The 18857-nt window shown below is 41.1% G+C and overlaps 1 protein-coding gene across 2 annotated transcripts in view; it reads left to right on the top strand.

The window, feature by feature from the left end:
- LOC148346491 (uncharacterized) overlaps positions 1-18857 on the top strand; it is a 63344-nt gene that overhangs the window by 6853 nt on the left and 37634 nt on the right. The window contains exons 2-4 of one of the 2 annotated variants that reach the window (XM_088324802.1): positions 926-981; positions 9491-9680; positions 16965-17040. In XM_088324802.1, the coding sequence (XP_088180928.1) occupies positions 9625-9680; positions 16965-17040 (132 nt within the window). In that variant the 5' untranslated portion in view covers positions 926-981; positions 9491-9624. The remainder of the gene's footprint in view (positions 1-925; positions 982-9490; positions 9681-16964; positions 17041-18857) is intronic. The other variant, XM_088324803.1, reaches the window with a different exon arrangement.

The raw sequence follows: 18857 nt of genomic DNA, 5'->3' as shown, positions 1-18857 counted from the left end.
CGGTTAGAGAGAGAGTGAGAGAGAGAGATTCTTGTTAAACAATCAAACACTAAAACAAAATTTAACATACCTCTACCTCTTACAATAAGTTCTTCTAAGCGTAGTTGATAAAAAGACCTGTGCAGTACGATGAGGCAATAACGATGAATGACTGCACAGGGGCAGGTAAAAAAGTCTGCATAAAAGCATTCCTGCATCTTTTGACAAATCTTGTCGTAGCTCAGGAGGTAGAGAGCTCGTCTTGGGATCAAGGGATCCCAGTTCGAATCCCGGCTCGTCCGTGTTACATGTCGAAGTGTCTTTGGGTAAGACACTGAACCCCTAATACCCCCAATAAGCAAGTTAGCGTCTTACATGGCTGCAATACAAGGCCACTATTGGGAAATGTGGAGCACATTGTAAAAGCGCTTTGGGAAGTCATTGACTTGAAAAGCGCTATTTAAATGCAAAACATTTCATTTAACAAAGCGGTTTAAGATTGCTTTGTAAAAAATAATCACATAAAGCACATCATTCCTTTTTATTTTAAGTATTATCTTCTTTTTATATACCAATTATCTGCTTATGAGGTATATTTGTCATAACTTCATTTTCAAACATTTTTGACGGACGTTGTTCCACGGATCTTTTTTAAAAATAAAAGTGTACCTCGGTTCAAAAAGGGTTGAAAAACACTGAGTTATACGATTGAAATATATATCCATGTTGTATATTTGGACTGGTGTAAAATGACAGCTCTGTTGTATAATAAAACTTTTTTATGAGAGTCATTAATCTCCGTGTGGCACACTGATTTACAAGGAAATTTAAAAGCGGCACTCCACACCGAAAAGGTTGCTGACCCCTGGTATAGAGTGTAAAGTAATGAAAGTGAAATAAGAAAGCTTGATGCGGTTGATGAAATGGTCGGAACGCTTTTTTTCAGCCACTTTGGACCACGGAGGAGGAAGTCGCCTTACTGTTGAAGCTCATCTTCCAAAGGTAAGTTAAACTGAGCTTTATTTATCTTTATAGAGCATATTATTTTATGAAATGTTTATTTCTCAGGACAAAACAATACAGGTAACTTATATAAACCATAAACATAAATAATATAGCACTGAAGCATCTCGTTCGTAAGTAGGGCAGCGTCTGTATTCCTGTAGCATTTACGTAGTGGCCTGTACATGGACAAGATTGAGTTCCATTCTTATATGTGCGCGTGCTGCTTTTGAACAGATAAACTCTACTCCGGAATATACACTACAGTAGTTTAGTGGCAAACTTCTCAGACAGCGGCACCGTTTACTGTCCGCGTGCTGGAATTTTCAACTTTGAATACGAATTTGGCCTTGAGTTGTGACGTGAAGCTTGTAGGTTTCAGCATCATTGATGTCAATTTCCTGGCTAGCGGCGCCCTGCAACTCGGGAGGACAATAGTGCAGACTGCAAAATAGTGGTGTGAAAGAATGAAATAATAGGTTTTGTTTAGTCATTTGATGAGGTTTCTCCCCCTCCTGACCTCGTTCCTTCCGCTCGGCTAGAATGTTGTATTGTTTCTTGTGTACCTCTCATTTTTACCGCTCGATAAAAACGGGAGTATTATGAAGAGGTTGACGTTTTTAGTGTAAATAGTTCAAGAGATACTTTTGGATGCAGGGAGTAGTCTGATTATGATCACGTTAATGCTGATATTTGGGTTTTGTAAGGACATGTAAAAGGTGGAAAGAATCCTAAACATATTCTTATTCTGACGGCTAAGAGTCCAATTAAGATGGTTGAGTTAATCCAGGGGTCGATAACCTATGGCTCACGAGCCATATATGGCTCTTTTCATGTTTTTTGGTTTGAACAAATTTATTGACACTAAAAACAGAAAACAATCATGACAATCTCAACAGCAATTAAGCACATTCACAATATTATATTCCAATATTACGCTTTTAACAGCAAACACAAAGTGAGGTTTGAACAAACCTTCTCGAAAATCAAACATATTCACAATTTCATTATATAACATCTTTGTTAGTGTCAATAGATCCGTCCAGGCCAAAGTCGATTGTCCTCGGTCTGAACAAATCCACTGACACCAACAGCAGCAAAACACAGCCATCAAGCATATTCACATTTTTTTTATATTTGACAATATGACGTGACGATATGACGTTTTAACATTTTTTCCTGACATTTTCAACATCAATGAAACAATTTCAGAGTTATTTTCTTTTAACAGTAGTTAACCAGCGTGTAAAAGGCAATACTATTGTGCAAGGGCATAGCTCTGCCATCCCACCCTCCCAAGCAGCATTCTTCCAGTCCTCTGTGTGGGTCCTTTCCATTCTGCGTGGGTCCTCTCCCTTCTGGGTTCCACAACCCAGGCCGTTGCTGCCGGGACTCCCACAGTGTAGCTCCGGCTCCCCCCTCCGGGTGGGTACAGACGAGTCTTCTTTATGGCTGCGTCCTAGGCCCGCCGCTCGCAGATTGTATGGTATCTGCAGCCATTTGGAGCACAGCCACGGGGGGGATCTGCCTGCACCTCCATACCAGCAGGTTTCTGGAGGTCCAGATGGCGTCCTTGATGGCGGCGAGAGTGAGCCAGTCCCTGGCAAAGTCGTTCCGATGCCTCCTCGACCGACTCACCCCGTAAAGCACGTACTGTGCATCAGGGACCTCTCCTGCTGGCAAGTCCGGGAACTTTCCTAGTTGTTCGGCCATTGTCCACAAGACCTTGGCAGCGCTGCACTCACAAAAAAGGTGCCTCACCGACTCCTGGGCGCCACAGCCAGGTTGAGGGCACGTCGAAGTCGCTGACATTCCTCTGTGGTGCATTACAGCTCTGACTGGGAGAACTTCATGAGCCACCATCCATGACAAGTCTCGTAGTCTGTTTGGGAGGGCAGGATGATTGACGTTGCTCCAAACCGTTGTGGATTCGCCAAACGCAAGCCCCCGCACAGGGCTTACTGTAGCTCGCTCTTGCACAATAGCAATAAGGGCCCTGTGGTTTTGTAAAGTGTGACATTCTTGTGTTTCCAAATCAAACTTCTTCAAAAAATCCCGGATAAAGAGATGTGTTGGTGGCAAGTTAAACGAAACTGGAATCAAACGATTGTCTGGTACAAGCTTTAGCTTCCGCAAATATGAGCCCATCCAAAAACGGGTCATTGCTTGACTTTTCGGGTTGTTGGGTGGGCCCACAGCGTTTTGGAAGTGGAGAGAGACATATTTGCTTCCCAGGAAAAGCTGGAGGTCAGGCACTCCTTTCCCCCCTTTTTCCTTTTTCTTTTTCATTGTATCTCTTTTTATCCTTTCCCACTTTGAGCCCCAGACAAAGCGAAAGATGGCTCGGTCCATTTGTAACAGCACGTTTCTTTTAGGCATAAAAATTAAACTGATTGACAAAAGCATTGGGAGGATGATCGCTTTGATGATTAGGACCTTCCCCTCTATTGTCAGTTTTCTTAGTGACCAAAAAACAAGTTTTTGCTTAACTTTCCTTGTCACGTCATCCCAGTTGGTCTCGCCTCCTCCATCCACATTGAATTTTATCCCTAGGATTTTCTGGTCTGTCTTTAACACCGTCAGCGGGAGTCCTGCCTTTTCTGTCTCTTTCCACATTCCATAAAACTTCACTTGTGATTTTTCTCTATTTAGCCTTGACCCAGACGCCCTCCCAAACAGGTCAGTCAAGTCAAGGGCTCTTTCAACAGATGCGCGGTCAGTACACAAAATATTAAAATCATCCATGTACAAAACACACTTGGTAATTTGTCCCCCACTTCCTGGGATATTGATGCCTTCGACAAATCTATCTTTTCTTAACATTTGTGCCAAAGGTTCAATGCAAAGAACATAGAGAAGGGGAGACATAGGGCAACCTTGACGTACACCGCAGTTGATCTCGATTGCTTCCGATAAATTCCCGTTAATCATGAATTTGCTGTAGATGTCTCGGTATAGCAGTCCTACCCAATTGATGTATTTTTGGGGAAAACCACATTTTTGCAATACCCTGAAGAGGTATTGGTGCGAGACTCGATCAAAGGCTTTTTCAAAGTCTAGGTTTAGGACCGCTAGTCGCATGTTTCTGTCTCTTGCATAACAAATGGTGTCACGGATCAGCATGAGACTGTCGCTGATCTTTCTTCCCACAATGGCACAGGTTTGGTCTGGATCAACCAAGTCTCCCAAGACAACAGACATTCGTGTTGCTAGAAGCTTGCTGAAAATTTTACAGTCCACGTTTAAAAGCGTTATGGGTCGCCAGTTTTTTAAGTCAATTTTGTCTCCTTTTTTGTGCAATAGAGTAACTATCCCGATTCTGAAACTGTCTGGCATATGGTCTCGACTGGAAAATTCGTTAAAAACAGTTAACAGATCTGGTGCTAAAATATCCCAAAAAGTCCGGTAAAATTCGAGGTTGAGTCCGTCCTCCCCGGGTGATTTGCCTTTTTTCATAGTCTTTATGCAATCATTCAGTTGGTCTTGGGTAAAGTCTGATGTTAAAAAGGGGTCTTGACGCACTGATCTTGAAATATGATCTAATACATGCCCCATTTCATTCTCATATGTTTCTTTCTTTTCAAATAATTTTTTGTAGTAGTCTTCGACCAATCTGGTTATTTCACTACATTCCTTTGTTATTTGCCCGTTTTCGTTTTGAAGTTTAAAAATCCCCTCATTTTTGCCCATAATTTTTTTAAAAAAGTAGCGTGTACATTTTTCCCCTTCTTCTATTTCTCTTTCTCTGCTTCTTATTATGATGCCTTTGCTCTTTATTTCCGCCAAAGCGTTTAGTTCTTGTTTGATCTCTTTGATTTCATCATTAAAGTCCATCCCCTTTTCTGTTAGGATGAAATAGCGTTGGAGTCTTCTTTGTAGTCCCGACATGCGTTTCATCTCTTTGAGTTTCTTGTTTTTCCCTGCATTTTTAAAAAAGGTCTGTGTTCGTTTCTTTGTCATTTCCCACCATTGTGCTCGTGAATCATACGAGTCTTGAAGGGTCTGCCAGTCTTTGTACAGCTCCCTGTATTGTGCGGCTAGAGCCTCATCCTCCAGCAGGGAGTAGTTTAACTTCCACAAACCCTTCCCAACAGTCATACCTGAAGGAAATGAGAAAGAGCAGGACAGTAGCAAGTGATCCGAAAAAAAAACTGGAATTAATCTTGCATCACTCTGTGCTAAACCCCTCGTAAAGATGTAGTCTATTCGAGAGGCTCTGGCATTGTCACTACTGAACCAGGTGAATCCCTCCTCTCCTGGATGTATGGATTTGAAACAGTCCACCAGTTTAAATGTCCGGCACATGTCTTGTAATAAAGTTGATGTTTTATCTACTTTAAACTCCTCATCATTCCTCTTTCTATCCTTCCTACTTAGGATGCAATTAAAATCTCCTCCCACGATTAGTGGTTGATGGCCTAGCATATGCGACTGGATGTCCTCTAAAAGTTCGTACCTGAGTTGTCTGTCGGCATGGCCGTATATGTTAATGAGGTTAAAATCATTCCCTATATAAGAAAGTCTTGCTAAGATTGCGCGTCCGTCTCTTATCACAGTACTCCCCTTTATGATGAGTTGAGGGTTGTTTATTAAAATGGCTACCCCATCGTTACGGTTTTCATTCGAGCCACTCCATAATGACGGATATGGCCAAATCTCTTCCCACTGTTTATAATTTTTTAGAAAGGGGATGCAGCATTCCTGTAGTAAAAACACATCCGTTCTGATAGTTTTTAAGAACGATAAAACACTGTGAGCCTTAACCTTTGATCTCACACTTCTCACATTGATAGTAGAGAATGTAATGTTCATAATTGTTGTTAAAGTATTTAAACTAGTTAGACAAAACCGGGGGATCTGAGTCCATTCTTTGGTGATCATCGAGATCATCGAGAGTGTCACCTGTGTCAGACACATCACTTAAGAGTAGTACCTCATTTTGAGACTCACCGGGGAAAACTCTGGGACCCTCTGACTCTCTGTCTGTGGTTCCAGGTCTTCCCCTTTTTTCTGGGTTAGGGGGTGAGCCAGAGGACCTATCAAAGGGTCTCTTACTTCCTTGCCCACTAAGGGTCAGATTTTTTCCCTCCCCGACTTCCTCCGTCTCAACTTCATACAGTTCCCTTGTGGGCTTATTCACCGGCAATCGGCTTTCTTCTAAATCTCTTATCTTTGTTTCTGGTTTTTTCACCACTCCCAATTTTGTCTTACTTTTACTCCTCTTTCCAGTGCCCGTATGGGTTTTTGGAGAGTCATTCGCCTTTTCGATTTGTTTGACTTCTCCAAATCCCGCCAATGGCGTAGCAAACAAATTTGCTAATTTGAACTCTCTTCCAGGCCCTTCCTGATTAATATGTGTTTTCAGAGTGGCAGTTGCTTTTTCTATTCGTTTGTCATGTCCAAATTCAGGTATTTTATGAGAAATCGAATCAGAATTTCCAGGTTCTTCCTGTTTCAATTTTGATTCTCTGGTCTCTGCTCCAGGGGTTTTGGTAGGTACATCTGTTTTTTCAATTTGTTTGTCTTGTCCAATTTCTTTGTGCATTTCTTGATCAATTTCATTGGGTATTTCCATAACTTTATTCATTTCCTGTTCATCTTCATTGGGTATTTCTATAACTTCATTAATTTCTTGTTCATTTTCATTTTGTATTTCCATGACTTTATTAATTTCATTGTCTTTGTTATCTTTATTCACTTCATTGTCTTTGTGACATTTATTCATTTCATTATCTATGTTGTCTGACATCATTTCATTGTCTTTGTTGTCTTTGTTAACTGCCTTCCTAGCTTTCAATTTGTTAGCAAACGAATTCGGGCAGTTTCTAAAGAGGTGATTCGTTTCTCCACAGAGATTGCATTTTCTGCTATTGCTACATTCCTCAAAGGAATGTCCAATTGTTCTGCACTTTCCACAAAAAATTCGATCACATACCTCAGCCAGATGCCCATGCTCACCACATTTGCGACAGAGTTTCGGTTGCCCTTGATAGTGGATAAAGCCACGGTTTTCCCCCAGGAATATAGTCGACGGAATTTGTTTCATTCCCTGAAAGCCCTGAGGATCTTGCCGTAGTTGGACTGGTACCCTCCAGGCACCATTCCAATAGCCTTTCTCACACCTCACCTTCATAGCCTGGCCTTTTACTGAGCAGTATCTACTCAACCAATAACAGACGTCATCAGCACTGATCATCTCACTAAACATTCTAACGACGACAATCTTGTTAGTATTATCAGTCAGCTTCTCCACTGTAAATCCTGAAAACTGGGACCTCACTCCCTCAAAGCGATTCCAAAACTCTTGATAAAGAGCTGCCGTTTCAAAACTCACATCAAAGCCTTTGCCAGAAGTCATTTTTATGACAGCATGTACCTCCTCCTTTTTAAACTTCAGAATCTTTTCAACAAACTTGTTAATAAAATCCGTCCTTGACATTCCCTCCGAAATTGCCACAACATCTTTGAGCGATTAAAAAAAAAAAAAGTACTTGTGCAATCCCCCAACCACGTTCGGTCCAGTATACAGTTTTACCGACAGTTTACAGTCAAGGTGTCGCACCAACAGACCCCCGTTTTGGCTGTATATTGCGAAAGAATTATTTAGCATATGTGTGTCAAACTCATTTGTGTTGGAGGCCACATGCTAGAAAAAATCTCAAGAGGGGGGAGACTAGTAAATTAAAGAGAGAAAGAGAGAGAGAGAGAGAGAGAGAGAGAGAGAGAGAGAGAGAGAGAAAAGATGTATGTGTGCTCACTGTTGAGACACTTTATGATAAAACCCCACACAAGAAACTGTACTTACCTGCAAACGCCAGCCAAGCACATAGAACAATTTGATTGGGTAAGCGGTTGGAGTGGGCGGAGTTATGCTACAGAGAACTCTCCCCTCTATCTCACACCCACCTACTGTGCTTAAGGGAAATACAATAGTTTACAATTACCGTATTTTCCGCACTATAAGGCGCACCTAAAAGCCTTTATTTTTTTCAAAAGCTGACCATGCGCCTTATAATACAGTGCGCCTTATTTATGGATCAATATTAATTCACAAAGTCTTGCAACTAACTTGCAGCCGCCGACAAGATTTTCCCCCGAACGCCAAGTAGTCCGCGGTGTATGCTGGGATTTATTTACCGGCGTTTCATTGGCTAACCAATGTGTCAATCATCATTTGAATGGATCACTATTGGCTAAAGTTATTCGGAGGTCAAGGGGAGGATCCTTTTTATCATTTACAGGCTGGCATTGGCTTGAACGGCAAAACAAAGCCTGCAATTGGCCAAAAAAGACGCGTCAATCATCAGTTGACTCGATCACTATTGGCTAAAGTTATTCGGAGGTCAAGGGGCGGATCCTTTTTTTCATTTACAGGCTGGTATTGGCTTAAACGGCGAAACAAAGCCTGCAATTGGCCGAAAAAGATGAATGCGTATAGCACGTGGCTGACGGCATAGAGAAAGCAGTTTTTTCTATTCTGTATTTGTAAATATTTTATTCTCCTGGATCTACTAAACTCACGGATATAAAAGGACCACGGCTGCACATTATTATGAACACAACGACTTCGGTGAGCTACTCCAGGTTTTATATTGTCCCTGTATCTTGTTTCAGACTGAACTCGATGTTTCTGTGATAAGCGGTGCAAATAATGAATGGAATGGAGTGTCTATTTTTAAATTAAACTCAATTCTAAGTGTTTATTGTAATATGCACAGTAAAGTTGCGAGCGAAAAAGAAAATTGAAATAAAGGAATGGTTGGCATTTCTTGAATCCCAAGACTTTAACCTTCCGAATGATGGAACGATGCATTTGAGTGACATCGTACGGACACCGCATCCGCACGTGTTCTCGACACGTATTTGCAAGCTTTGGGAATGTTAAGGGGGTAATAAGTTTGACTGAACTATCTGACTGTTTTGTCGACCTTCCCATTGTAGCGCCTTATAATCCGGTGCGTCTTATGTATGTCAAAAATAGGACCAAAAACGTTTTTTCAGGGTGCGCCCTATAACCCAGTGCGCCTTATAGTGCGGAAAATACGGTATTTGGAAAACATTAAGAATGTTTGTGTCACGTTTGTCCTACCACATAAACCATATAATTTTCAAGTATCAAACATTTTGGAAAAAGCACCATGTAGCCACTAGGGAGTGCTAAGGAGTTGCTTCCGGCTTTAGAGACACTTGTTGCTGACCCCTGTTCTAGGGCTATTTTTATCTTCGTTGGTACGGACATTAGATATATCTAGATTACTCGCACAATAAGCTTTACATACATTTATAGTAATCTGTGATACTTTCCTTTTGTTCTGTCACTTCGAAGTTTATGTAGTTTTGCATATTCATTTTGAAGGAGCCTTTTCGGAAGGATGTAGTGTCGAATTGGGCGCCATATTGGTTCGGTCTCTATACATATATATCCTTGAAAATGCCTACATTTCAACTTTGTGTTTTCAAGGATTGAAAAGTGCTCCTGAATGCTTGAAATTGTTGCTGTGTTTCTCAGCAGGTCTGCTTAAAAATGATACCGACACTACTCTCTGGTGGCTTCGCTTCGCCATTGCATTTCTTCTTCCTTTGAGATTAACGGCAGCTGGCTACAGTTTGTATGGCATTGGCCTATGAAGCATACTTGCCCCTATGTGTCGCGCCCAAGAGGACAGCTGCATGCCACACCTTCCTGCTACTAAAAATATGTGAGCTACATATTATCAGATCCACCAATTTATTCGCGATTTACTCAATATCTAAAAAATCTTGTCTTGATAAATGCGTGCGCGTGATTAAAAATCGCATTTGTACAACTGAACTATCAATAATGATAATATGATAGGAATTTTGAATTCCGTGTACTAGCTTGCTAAAAGATTTATAGATCTTGGCAGAACCCCTGAAATTTAGTGATACAAAGAGTAAGTCGCAGATACTGTATTTGTAGAAAACAGGATTCACGCTGCTTTTCTTATTTAATGGTACCGGAGAAATGTAGGTCCTTAAAAAGTTCTTGAATTTGGCCGTGCAAAAGTTGGACGACCCCTTTGGCTTAACCTTGGGTTAATTTGTTACTTTTCTGTTCTGGACATTTCCCTGCTGATTTTTTGTTTTTGTTTTTATGTTTTAATTTTTCACTGCACAACTGCTTTTTAAGGTCAACAAAAACATAGTGCCAGAAAACATCCATAAATTGTTCATTGGGAAAAAGGGAAATTATAACTTAAGGGTCTGTAATGAATTCATTATCCCAAAGGTGAGAACCACCAGGAAAAATATGCGTGGGTCTGTGTGTGGAGTCAAGCTTTGGAACACTTTGCAAGACGAGATCAACTATTCACCTGTTCAAATTTAAATACAAAGAAACATTCCTGGCATAATACAGAGATGAGGAGGGTGGGGTATGAGTGGTGCGGGAGATTGGGAATAGTGCGTCTAGTTAACTTTGTGTTATTGTTGCTATTCTTATATCATAACTGTTATTATTAATATCATTACAATTGTTATATCATTAGTGTAGTTGGTGGGGAAGACGAAGGGGTAGAGAATATAAGCATTTGCTTCTTACTACCCCTTTTCGAACATATTCTGTAACATTATTTTGTTGTTAATTTATTGTTTTTGTTCTGTTTTTATTTTGATGTTCGAATAAAGTTTTCATTCATTCGTTCAATGTAAGAAATTGACCCTAATGAGTTGGTTTTTATGGCTGTTAAAAAATGGTGCGACTTGTACAGAAACAGCGCACGTGGCTTTAATCAGGTCCCGGTCCGTTGTCCGGAATTTACAGTAATACCTCCGTTACGAACGAATCCCTCAGTGGTTGAAAACAAGAAGGCCAAGCGTCGAGGTTAGCATTTTGTAGACTTGACTTCAAGGTTCCACGCTTGACTGAGCTATGAAGTATGTGGAAACGGAAGTTCCGCCAAGATAAAGGAAGACGTGTAGTCACCATCAACACCCAGATGTATCCATTTCACACCCTCATGTTCTGCTCCACTGGCGGTACTGTACGCCTTTGTCGGACATCATGCGGAAAGACGGCTCAATGAGGAAGACTTTCCCAAACAAACGGGAAATGCATATTTGCATGCCATTAACCCGGCCGCCCTACCCATAGACAAACACGTTAGCCAGTTCCACAAGTGGATGACAATAATGCCATTGAAAATATCTCGCATTATGCCTCAGAATGCGTTGGTCACGTGGGATAGGGTGGAAATAAGAAGTAGGCAATCGGCCACACACGCTCATTAAAGGTATTCCCTGACAGAACGTTTTTGAGGTTTTACCTCTAGAGTGACTTAATTACTCGTAGAAGATTGTGATCCTGGCCAAACTTGTCCTGTCCTGAGAGAATAGAATGTCTTTCTGGGAATTTGCCTAGTCAGCAAAAACAAAAATCAGCTTTCATATTTGGTGTAACCTACATTACCTGACTGCCTGTGAAATATGTTGATATTCAATGTCGTTCTGGCTCGGGAGAGTGGAATATCTTTCTGAAGAAAAAAAAAGTTGAGTCTGCAAAACCAAAAGTGCTAAGTCATTTTCTTTTGTCATTTCTTTCCCCACGCATCGGTCAACCCTTTGTCTACAAGATGTTGTGTTGAAATTAAATGTTGTTCTGATCTGAAAGAGGAGACCGTCTTTATGGAAAAACCAAAAGTGTCAGCTCACCTTTTTACTTTTGGAATAACCGACCTGATTGGCTGTCAAAGATTGTTAGACGTGAGGAGTAACGTTCTACATTTACTCCGGTACATTTACTTGAGTATGTTTTAGGACATTTTGTACTCCTAGGAGTATTTCCAAACCATTATACCTTCTACTTTTACTTGAGAAGATTTGTGAAAAAGAAAGTGTACTCTTACTCCGCTGCATTTGGCTACATTGAACCCATTGCATAGATCCCTTCCATGTGAGTGGGCGCTTTTCTCCTTCGCTTGTGGAGAGAAGAAAGTCCCGTGAGCCGCATCACAAGTAGGCAGGTAGCAAACCGGCATGTGTGTGAGTGTGTGCGAGATTCATCGTGGACCCAAAGGTAAGAAGAGAAAAAGAACTGCATGGAAATGTAACTTAAACTGTATTATTGTGATTTTGTTTACTGTACCTTTTCAAAAAAAATGCTATTTTGCTGCACATTGTTGTTTTTTCCAATCCTTCAAATATAAATGACATCACAAATTGGATTTCTTAATCGCATTTCTTTAGGCTCACCAAAACTATTAAACATCCCATAAATTCATTAATATAGTAAGAAAGTTAAACTTGAGGTGGTATCATACAACAGTAGTAAAGTCATTCTCCGCAGGATGTGCTGCATCCGACTCAGTCATTTTGATAGTAGGCTAATATTCATACATAAGGCATGTGTTGCGTCCCAGACTGCTTGTTAAATATGGTGGTCATATCTAAATTCCTTCCTACCTTTTCTTGGTTGGTTGGTTGGATCCCTTAACCGCTATGGTTGTAGGGGCACCATTTCTTGTGGTGTGTCTTAGGTAAGTACAGCCTGGTGGCGCTCAACCCTCTGCAGGCCAACATATGTTTCCTTGGAGGAACGGATATAAAAAGAAGCAAACAGACAAACAATCGGATATATATATATATATATATATATACTCGGAACCCAGACGGAAAAATTTTCACCACCCTCGCTTTGCGTGTGGGTGCAACTAAGTAAATAAGTGCAACTAGCCGGAGTTGGTCTGATCTGAGATTGGCTACTAAAAAAGCCCAGTAAAAGCTAGCAAGAATAAACCATAAATTGCACAACCGTCCAGACCCTGAACTCGACGACATTGCATGGCCAGCTGTGGAATGTGACACTGAAAAGTTGAAACAAGCTTTATTGGCACGGAGTAGCTTACGATGAAAATAGCAGCAAGCGATATGCTGCGCCCAAGTGGCTAACGTGAGTGGCTGGTGAGGAAAATGAGGAAAAAAGGAGCTCGTAGACCGAGCGGACGCTTGAATCACAGGACTCGGCGGCAATCTCATGCAAGACCCACTTGTGGAACTTAACTGGCTGTAAAACTGGCGTTGAAAGCTAACTTTGCGAAACTGTCATTCTAGCATCCGTCATAATAAAAAAATAAAAGAAATCTTCTTGGACATTTTTAGGATAATTTATCTCTCAATTTGATTCAATCGTATTGATATGGACATACCTGTGTGTAGTGGCGCTGAGCCTGTCACTTGCATGGAGGTGAACCCCCAAAAAAACAGGAAGGTAAGCGGGGTATTTCATAAAACCAGGACTAAAGTAACAACCAAGGGGTCAGAAAACAAAAAAACATGTCCAAACAAAATTTAAAAAAAAAAACATTTTCAAGTCAGAAACAAACACCAAACGGGAAATAGATATTCAAGAAACTAAGTAACAAATAAACAAGGGGTCACAAAACAAATTACATGTCTAAACAAAATAGACTCCGACAATATCCAAACCAGAAACAAAGACCAAACTGAAAATGGTGATGCAGATGCACCCAATAAAACACAAAAATGACAGAGGCGGCATCAAACAGACCTTTCCCGGAGCAGGGGACTGCTGAACGTCATTGTCCGCCCCCCGCTGAAACAGGGCCGGAAGCAGCCAAGTATTCCTCTCCTAGCCACTAGGACTTTGGCGGCCAAAGGGTCCTTGTCCTTCCCCGTTTAAGCATGGATCAGAAGTGGCAGGGTGACCATCACCTTGCCGCAAGAACAGGAACCTTCCACGGCGCTGGGACAGGAACCAGAAGCGACCAAGGGACCATTTCCTCGAAGCTGCATCCGAAGGACCTTGTCCTTGCCACCGGGACAGGAAACCAAAGCGGCCGAGGGACTTTTCTCTTGCCGCAGGGACAGAATACAGAAGCCGCAGAGGGACTCTTCCTTCGCCACCCGGACAGGGATGCTTCCCACCGGGTCCTTTGGTGGTCGGGTCATTCTGTCACATTTGCGTGGGTTAAGCAAAATGCAGAGAAGCCGGAAACAAACAAAAACAAACTATATCTTAAAACCATCAGTCCGAACATGAAACCAGGAAAAAAACTGAAATGATAACAGAAGACAGAATGGAAGTGGCTTGAAAATGGAATTCAGAATGACAATGGCAATGATCCAACCCTGTGTGCTGCCTGAGCAGTCATTGTAATTTATTTGGATAACTAGTGTTTGGAGATTAGGCAAAAATGTGTCTTGCCTCACACCTGGTTAGCGCCCTTAGGGTTAGGGAGGTGGTATCCCAGAGGCTGACAGGACCGTCAATTACCGGACATCATAATTGAAAGGCATTGTGGGAAAAGTGTTTTTGCCCTGTGTACTCTTTTGTCTCATTTATTTTTAGAAGCTCAGACATTTTAAATGTGGCCCGCGGGCCATGAGTTTGACACATGTGACCTAGAGTCTGCCTGAGCTGGAGGTGGAGCCCAGCCCTGCTTTCCAGTAGTCCTAGGCCACATATAAACAAACAGCCATACTTAGTCTGTAATTAAGCTAACACGCATGTTTTTGGAATGCAAGGAAGTCGGAATATGCAAGCACGTGGTGAATATGCAAACTCCAGGAAAGAAGGCCAGACACAAGATTTGAACATGCTGCAAAACCGGCATAAAATCCACCACCTTCACTCCTCATGTACAACCCCTAAATACAGCATGGTCCTATTTTACAGTCGTCATCTTTTAAACAATATCTTCAAATCGATTGGAATCTACCTAACTTCCTTTTAGCCGGCTGATTTGGTTCCCACGGCAGGGTGTGGTCTCAGACTTTTGCCCAATGTTAGCTTGGATAGAATCCAGAGTTCTGCAACCCTGGATGTGCTAAGTGGTATGAGCACATTACGTAACGATACCGCAATCAAGATGTTGCACTACTTTACAAAGCTCTAGAAAAATTCTGAAAACAAAAGCTAAAGGTGTTTTATCAGTGTTCATGGTAACAGTAAAAATTCAGAACTACGGAGCTCACCTAATTAAATGCCACATGCTCTAATGTAAGAGCAAAACTCAATTTTATGTCACCATCTGGTACCCACAGAGGACGCCTATCGGGTTTGGAACAGGACACATCATAGCCCGATTATCATTTACCCGTCCCTAAATATACTAAGCCTTTATATTGCCTGTTGGGACAACACTCTGGGTAGAGACTCTCCTCTCAGTTTCCAAAGGTTTTGGTCACCTCACTTCTCTTCTGTCTTGGTCTTTACCAAGAAGAGTCTTTGTTTCATCGTTATCTCAAATATTACTGGTTTATTTTGCTTTTATCTATTAAAAGTCAAAGTCTATAAATGAAGTGCTTGCCTTCTCAGTCACAATGCAGAAATATCCTTATTAAAATGTTTCAGATAGGAGTGGTTGCTCAAGTTCTGAAGATGTGTAGGATTTTATGCCACTGTTCGGGGATTGATAGGGCAAATATTGTATGTCAAGAACTGTAGAAACTAGAGAGTTGTTTGAACTAGCAACATCGCTGTTGACTGGTATACATTGTTGGGAATAACGCCGTTATACATCACGCCGTTAATTACGTTGATTTGTTTTTTTAGTAATGGGGTAAAACTACATTTTTTCCGTCATTATTACGCCATCGGTACCTCAACGGCGGCGTGGCACCGAAAAACCTAACTGTCATGATTAGTGGTGCGGGGCACCTGTACCCGCTCCTTTGGTGCCAACTGCCTCGGACTCTGATGGGCTCCCTGTCACCATTTAAACCCCTGTCTTTCTGTCACCTGTTGTCAGTCTGTCTGCGAACTTCAGTTTACGCTAGGCAAGTTTTCTGACCCTGACTCACTCCTGTTTTGGCTCCCGTCTGTTTCCCGGCTTCTACCCATTTTCTGTTCTCGACCACGTTTGTTTATGCTCTCCGGTCCCTCTACTGAACTGTTTTTTCCGCTCCCGACACAGCCATCGCTCGCCACGGAAGTACCACTTCCGCATTCAGAGCAACCTGCTTCCCGCGACCAGCGGATCGTGTGTGCAATCCTTTCCCTTCTTCCCAATAAAACTGAGAGAAACGTACGCTAGTGGGTCCTGTCTCTGTTCTGGTCTTGACACTAACGCCGTTTTCAGCTGCGCGTTTTTCTGCTCTCCTCCGAGTTGTTTATGTCACGTCTTTTCGGATCATGTCACCATTCACAATAGCAACGAACAAACCTTTAGAAAGGGATTACGATTGTAGTATTTATTAATGCGTCGAAAGAAAGGGCGAATGAGAGTTGTCATTGGTGCAGTAACTGGTGTCGTTCTTAAACGAAGCGTCTCGATGAGCAGACTCTTGGAAGTGAACGAAGGGAGCCCGCTCTGCTCTAATCAACAACTTATTCTCTTCCTTGTGATTGGTCAAAATTGATTATTTTCCAGGGATTCTGTGTTGTTGACTTTAAATCTATTGAGTTTTATTATATTTTCTGTGTTTGTTGTCTTCACGTGTTTATATAAAATGCAAAATTTATTATTGTTTTCTTTTATCTCATTCTTTTGTTATTGTATTTTTCTTTTGTTTTATTTCCATTTTTGTCTTTTTCTCTTTAGTCCAACCCCCCCCCTCCCTGTTTAAGTCATTCCGTGCAGAATATTACATAATAATTGGTAATGTAGGCATTAGAGAAACAAAAACCTGAAAGAATCGGCTCTTTCTAGTGAGCTGAGCTGAGATGGCCTGTTCTCTGTAAACAGTCAGAATTCTCATCTCTACAAAAGACCAGGGTGTTTCTTATCTACTCCGAAAAATTTCAATTCTTTGACATACAACAACTTCTCGTAAAAGTAAGGTAAATAGTTACTTTCCCTGGTAACGAGTGACACCAAAGACACCGTTAAATGATTTTAACTTTTAGTTTGTATGCTATTTTTAATAATAATAATAATAATAATTTCCTTGTATTGTCATTCTGTGTAACAATGTACACAGAACGAAATGTCGATTGCACCTGACCCGTTGTAGCGAGCCGATGCAGCCGCAGCCAACAAGTGTAATGTGTTCTTATTGTGCAGGCAGAGGTTGAGGAAATATTTCAGCGAGTGGAAAGTCATGGAAACGTCATTGGAACGATCGTCGCCAATGCAGGAGGTAAAATGTTTCATCACGTTGATTTTAAGGTTGTTTCAAAAGATTTGTGTCGCTTCGTTTTAATGTTGCTGCTGACATATTGAAATGTGTCACAGCAGATGAGTTATGATTTTTTTTTCATGAATTCAGTGATGTATCTCCTAATAACAGTGGTCTGTGAAGCCCTTTGACACTTTTTGTGATTAAGGGGGTCACAAATAAACGTGACTTGACTTTGCTATAGAGGAGGGGTCCTCAAATCTTAAAGGTCCACAATTGTCTTTTTCAAACAAGCATGGGTCCAATTTTTATGGCGGTCAAGTTTAAGGCAAGTCAACAGAATAAGAAAGCTTGATGAGGTTGAAAAAATGATGGATCTCTTTTTTTGGCCACTTTCTACCAAAGAGGAGGAAGTCGCCTAACTCTTGATGCCCGTTTTCCAAAAGTAAGTTAAACTTAACTTAATTTATCTTTATAGAGCATATTATTTTATGAAATGTTTATTTTTTAGTACAAAACAATACAGGTTACTTTTACAAGGCTTACGAAAAACTGTAGATACGAACATTTATTTCGGGATGTCTAAAAATATCCGGACATTAGATTTTGTATTGTGTGCACCATTTTTGGAGTAAAGGACAGTACTGTAGTGCTTCCCTCTTGCCCTACCAGAGTGTGGTGCTGTAAGAGGTCACCCCAGCATCCACTTCGAATAAGAAATCTGGCTTCTACTTCCTAGTTCATATGACTTGACTTAAACATTTTATACTGTATCTCCAGCGCGCTAAGAACTTTGACATTTTTATTGATTAATATCTCGTGCATCTACGAGCCGTTTCTTATGAAATGAAAGTGGAATAAGAAAGCTTAATGCGGTTGGAAAAAAAATGGTTGGAACACTTTTTTTCTGGCCATTTTTTACCACGGAGGACGACCTTTTGAAGCGCATCTTCCAAAAGTAAGTTAAACTCACCTTCATTTATTTTTATAGAGCATATTCTTTTATGAAATGTTTATTTTTTAGTACAAAATACAGGTTACTTATAAAGGCCTTAAACATACTTATGTAATAAACCTTAAACATACAAAATATAGCAGAGAAGAAGCTTACAAACAAATTCAACTTACGATCGTCCTGAACCTACCTTGTTCGTAAATAGGGAAGCGTCTGTACGCAAAAAGCGCAGAGCGCATGCAGTGAATACAACAAACTTAGGAACATGAGTGATGTTTGACTAAAATGTAAAAGAATTTGGCGATACAATGGTAGCGCATGGCGATAGATCGGCGGTGGCCAAATATGTTTTTAGGGCGTGTTATATGTCAAAGTGTCCTTGGGCAAGACACTGGATCCCTAATGCCCCGATAGGTAGTTGTGCATGGCTGACGCTGCTGTGGGCTAGTTAGTGTGTAAAAGGGAAAAAGTGTGAAGCACATTGTAAAGCGCTTTGGGAGGTCTAATGGAGGACTATAAAGTAACTCAGTTACTAACTCAGTTACTATTTGGAAAAAGTTATGAGTAACTCTAACTCTTTACTGGGCGCCCAATGACTCAATGTGGAATGTCGCTATTTGAAAAAGTACAAACACGATAGGAATGTTTTCTTTCTCTTTCGATCGTCAAAGATAACAAGTTTTCAGTGCATCCGCGTCATTTCGAGATCTGCCCTTACAAAAGTGTCTTCCTGTTGACTCCAAATAATTCATCTGCATTCAACTTACGATAACATCGTGAGGGGAACGGGGTTTGGCAATTGCCGACTTTCATTTCTTAGAAAAGGTGTCTTGGGAAATGGCAGTCTCTCTTCTGCAAGCAAAGGATTTTTTACTTCTGAAAA

This window comes from Urocampus carinirostris, chromosome 20 (assembly GCF_059441175.1).
Source record: "Urocampus carinirostris isolate Australia breed hairy pipefish chromosome 20, RoL_Ucar_1.0, whole genome shotgun sequence".
Classification (NCBI taxonomy): Eukaryota; Metazoa; Chordata; class Actinopteri; order Syngnathiformes; family Syngnathidae; genus Urocampus; species Urocampus carinirostris.
The sequence above is the reverse complement of the archived record's forward strand: the minus strand, read 5'-3'. Positions and strand labels throughout refer to the sequence as shown.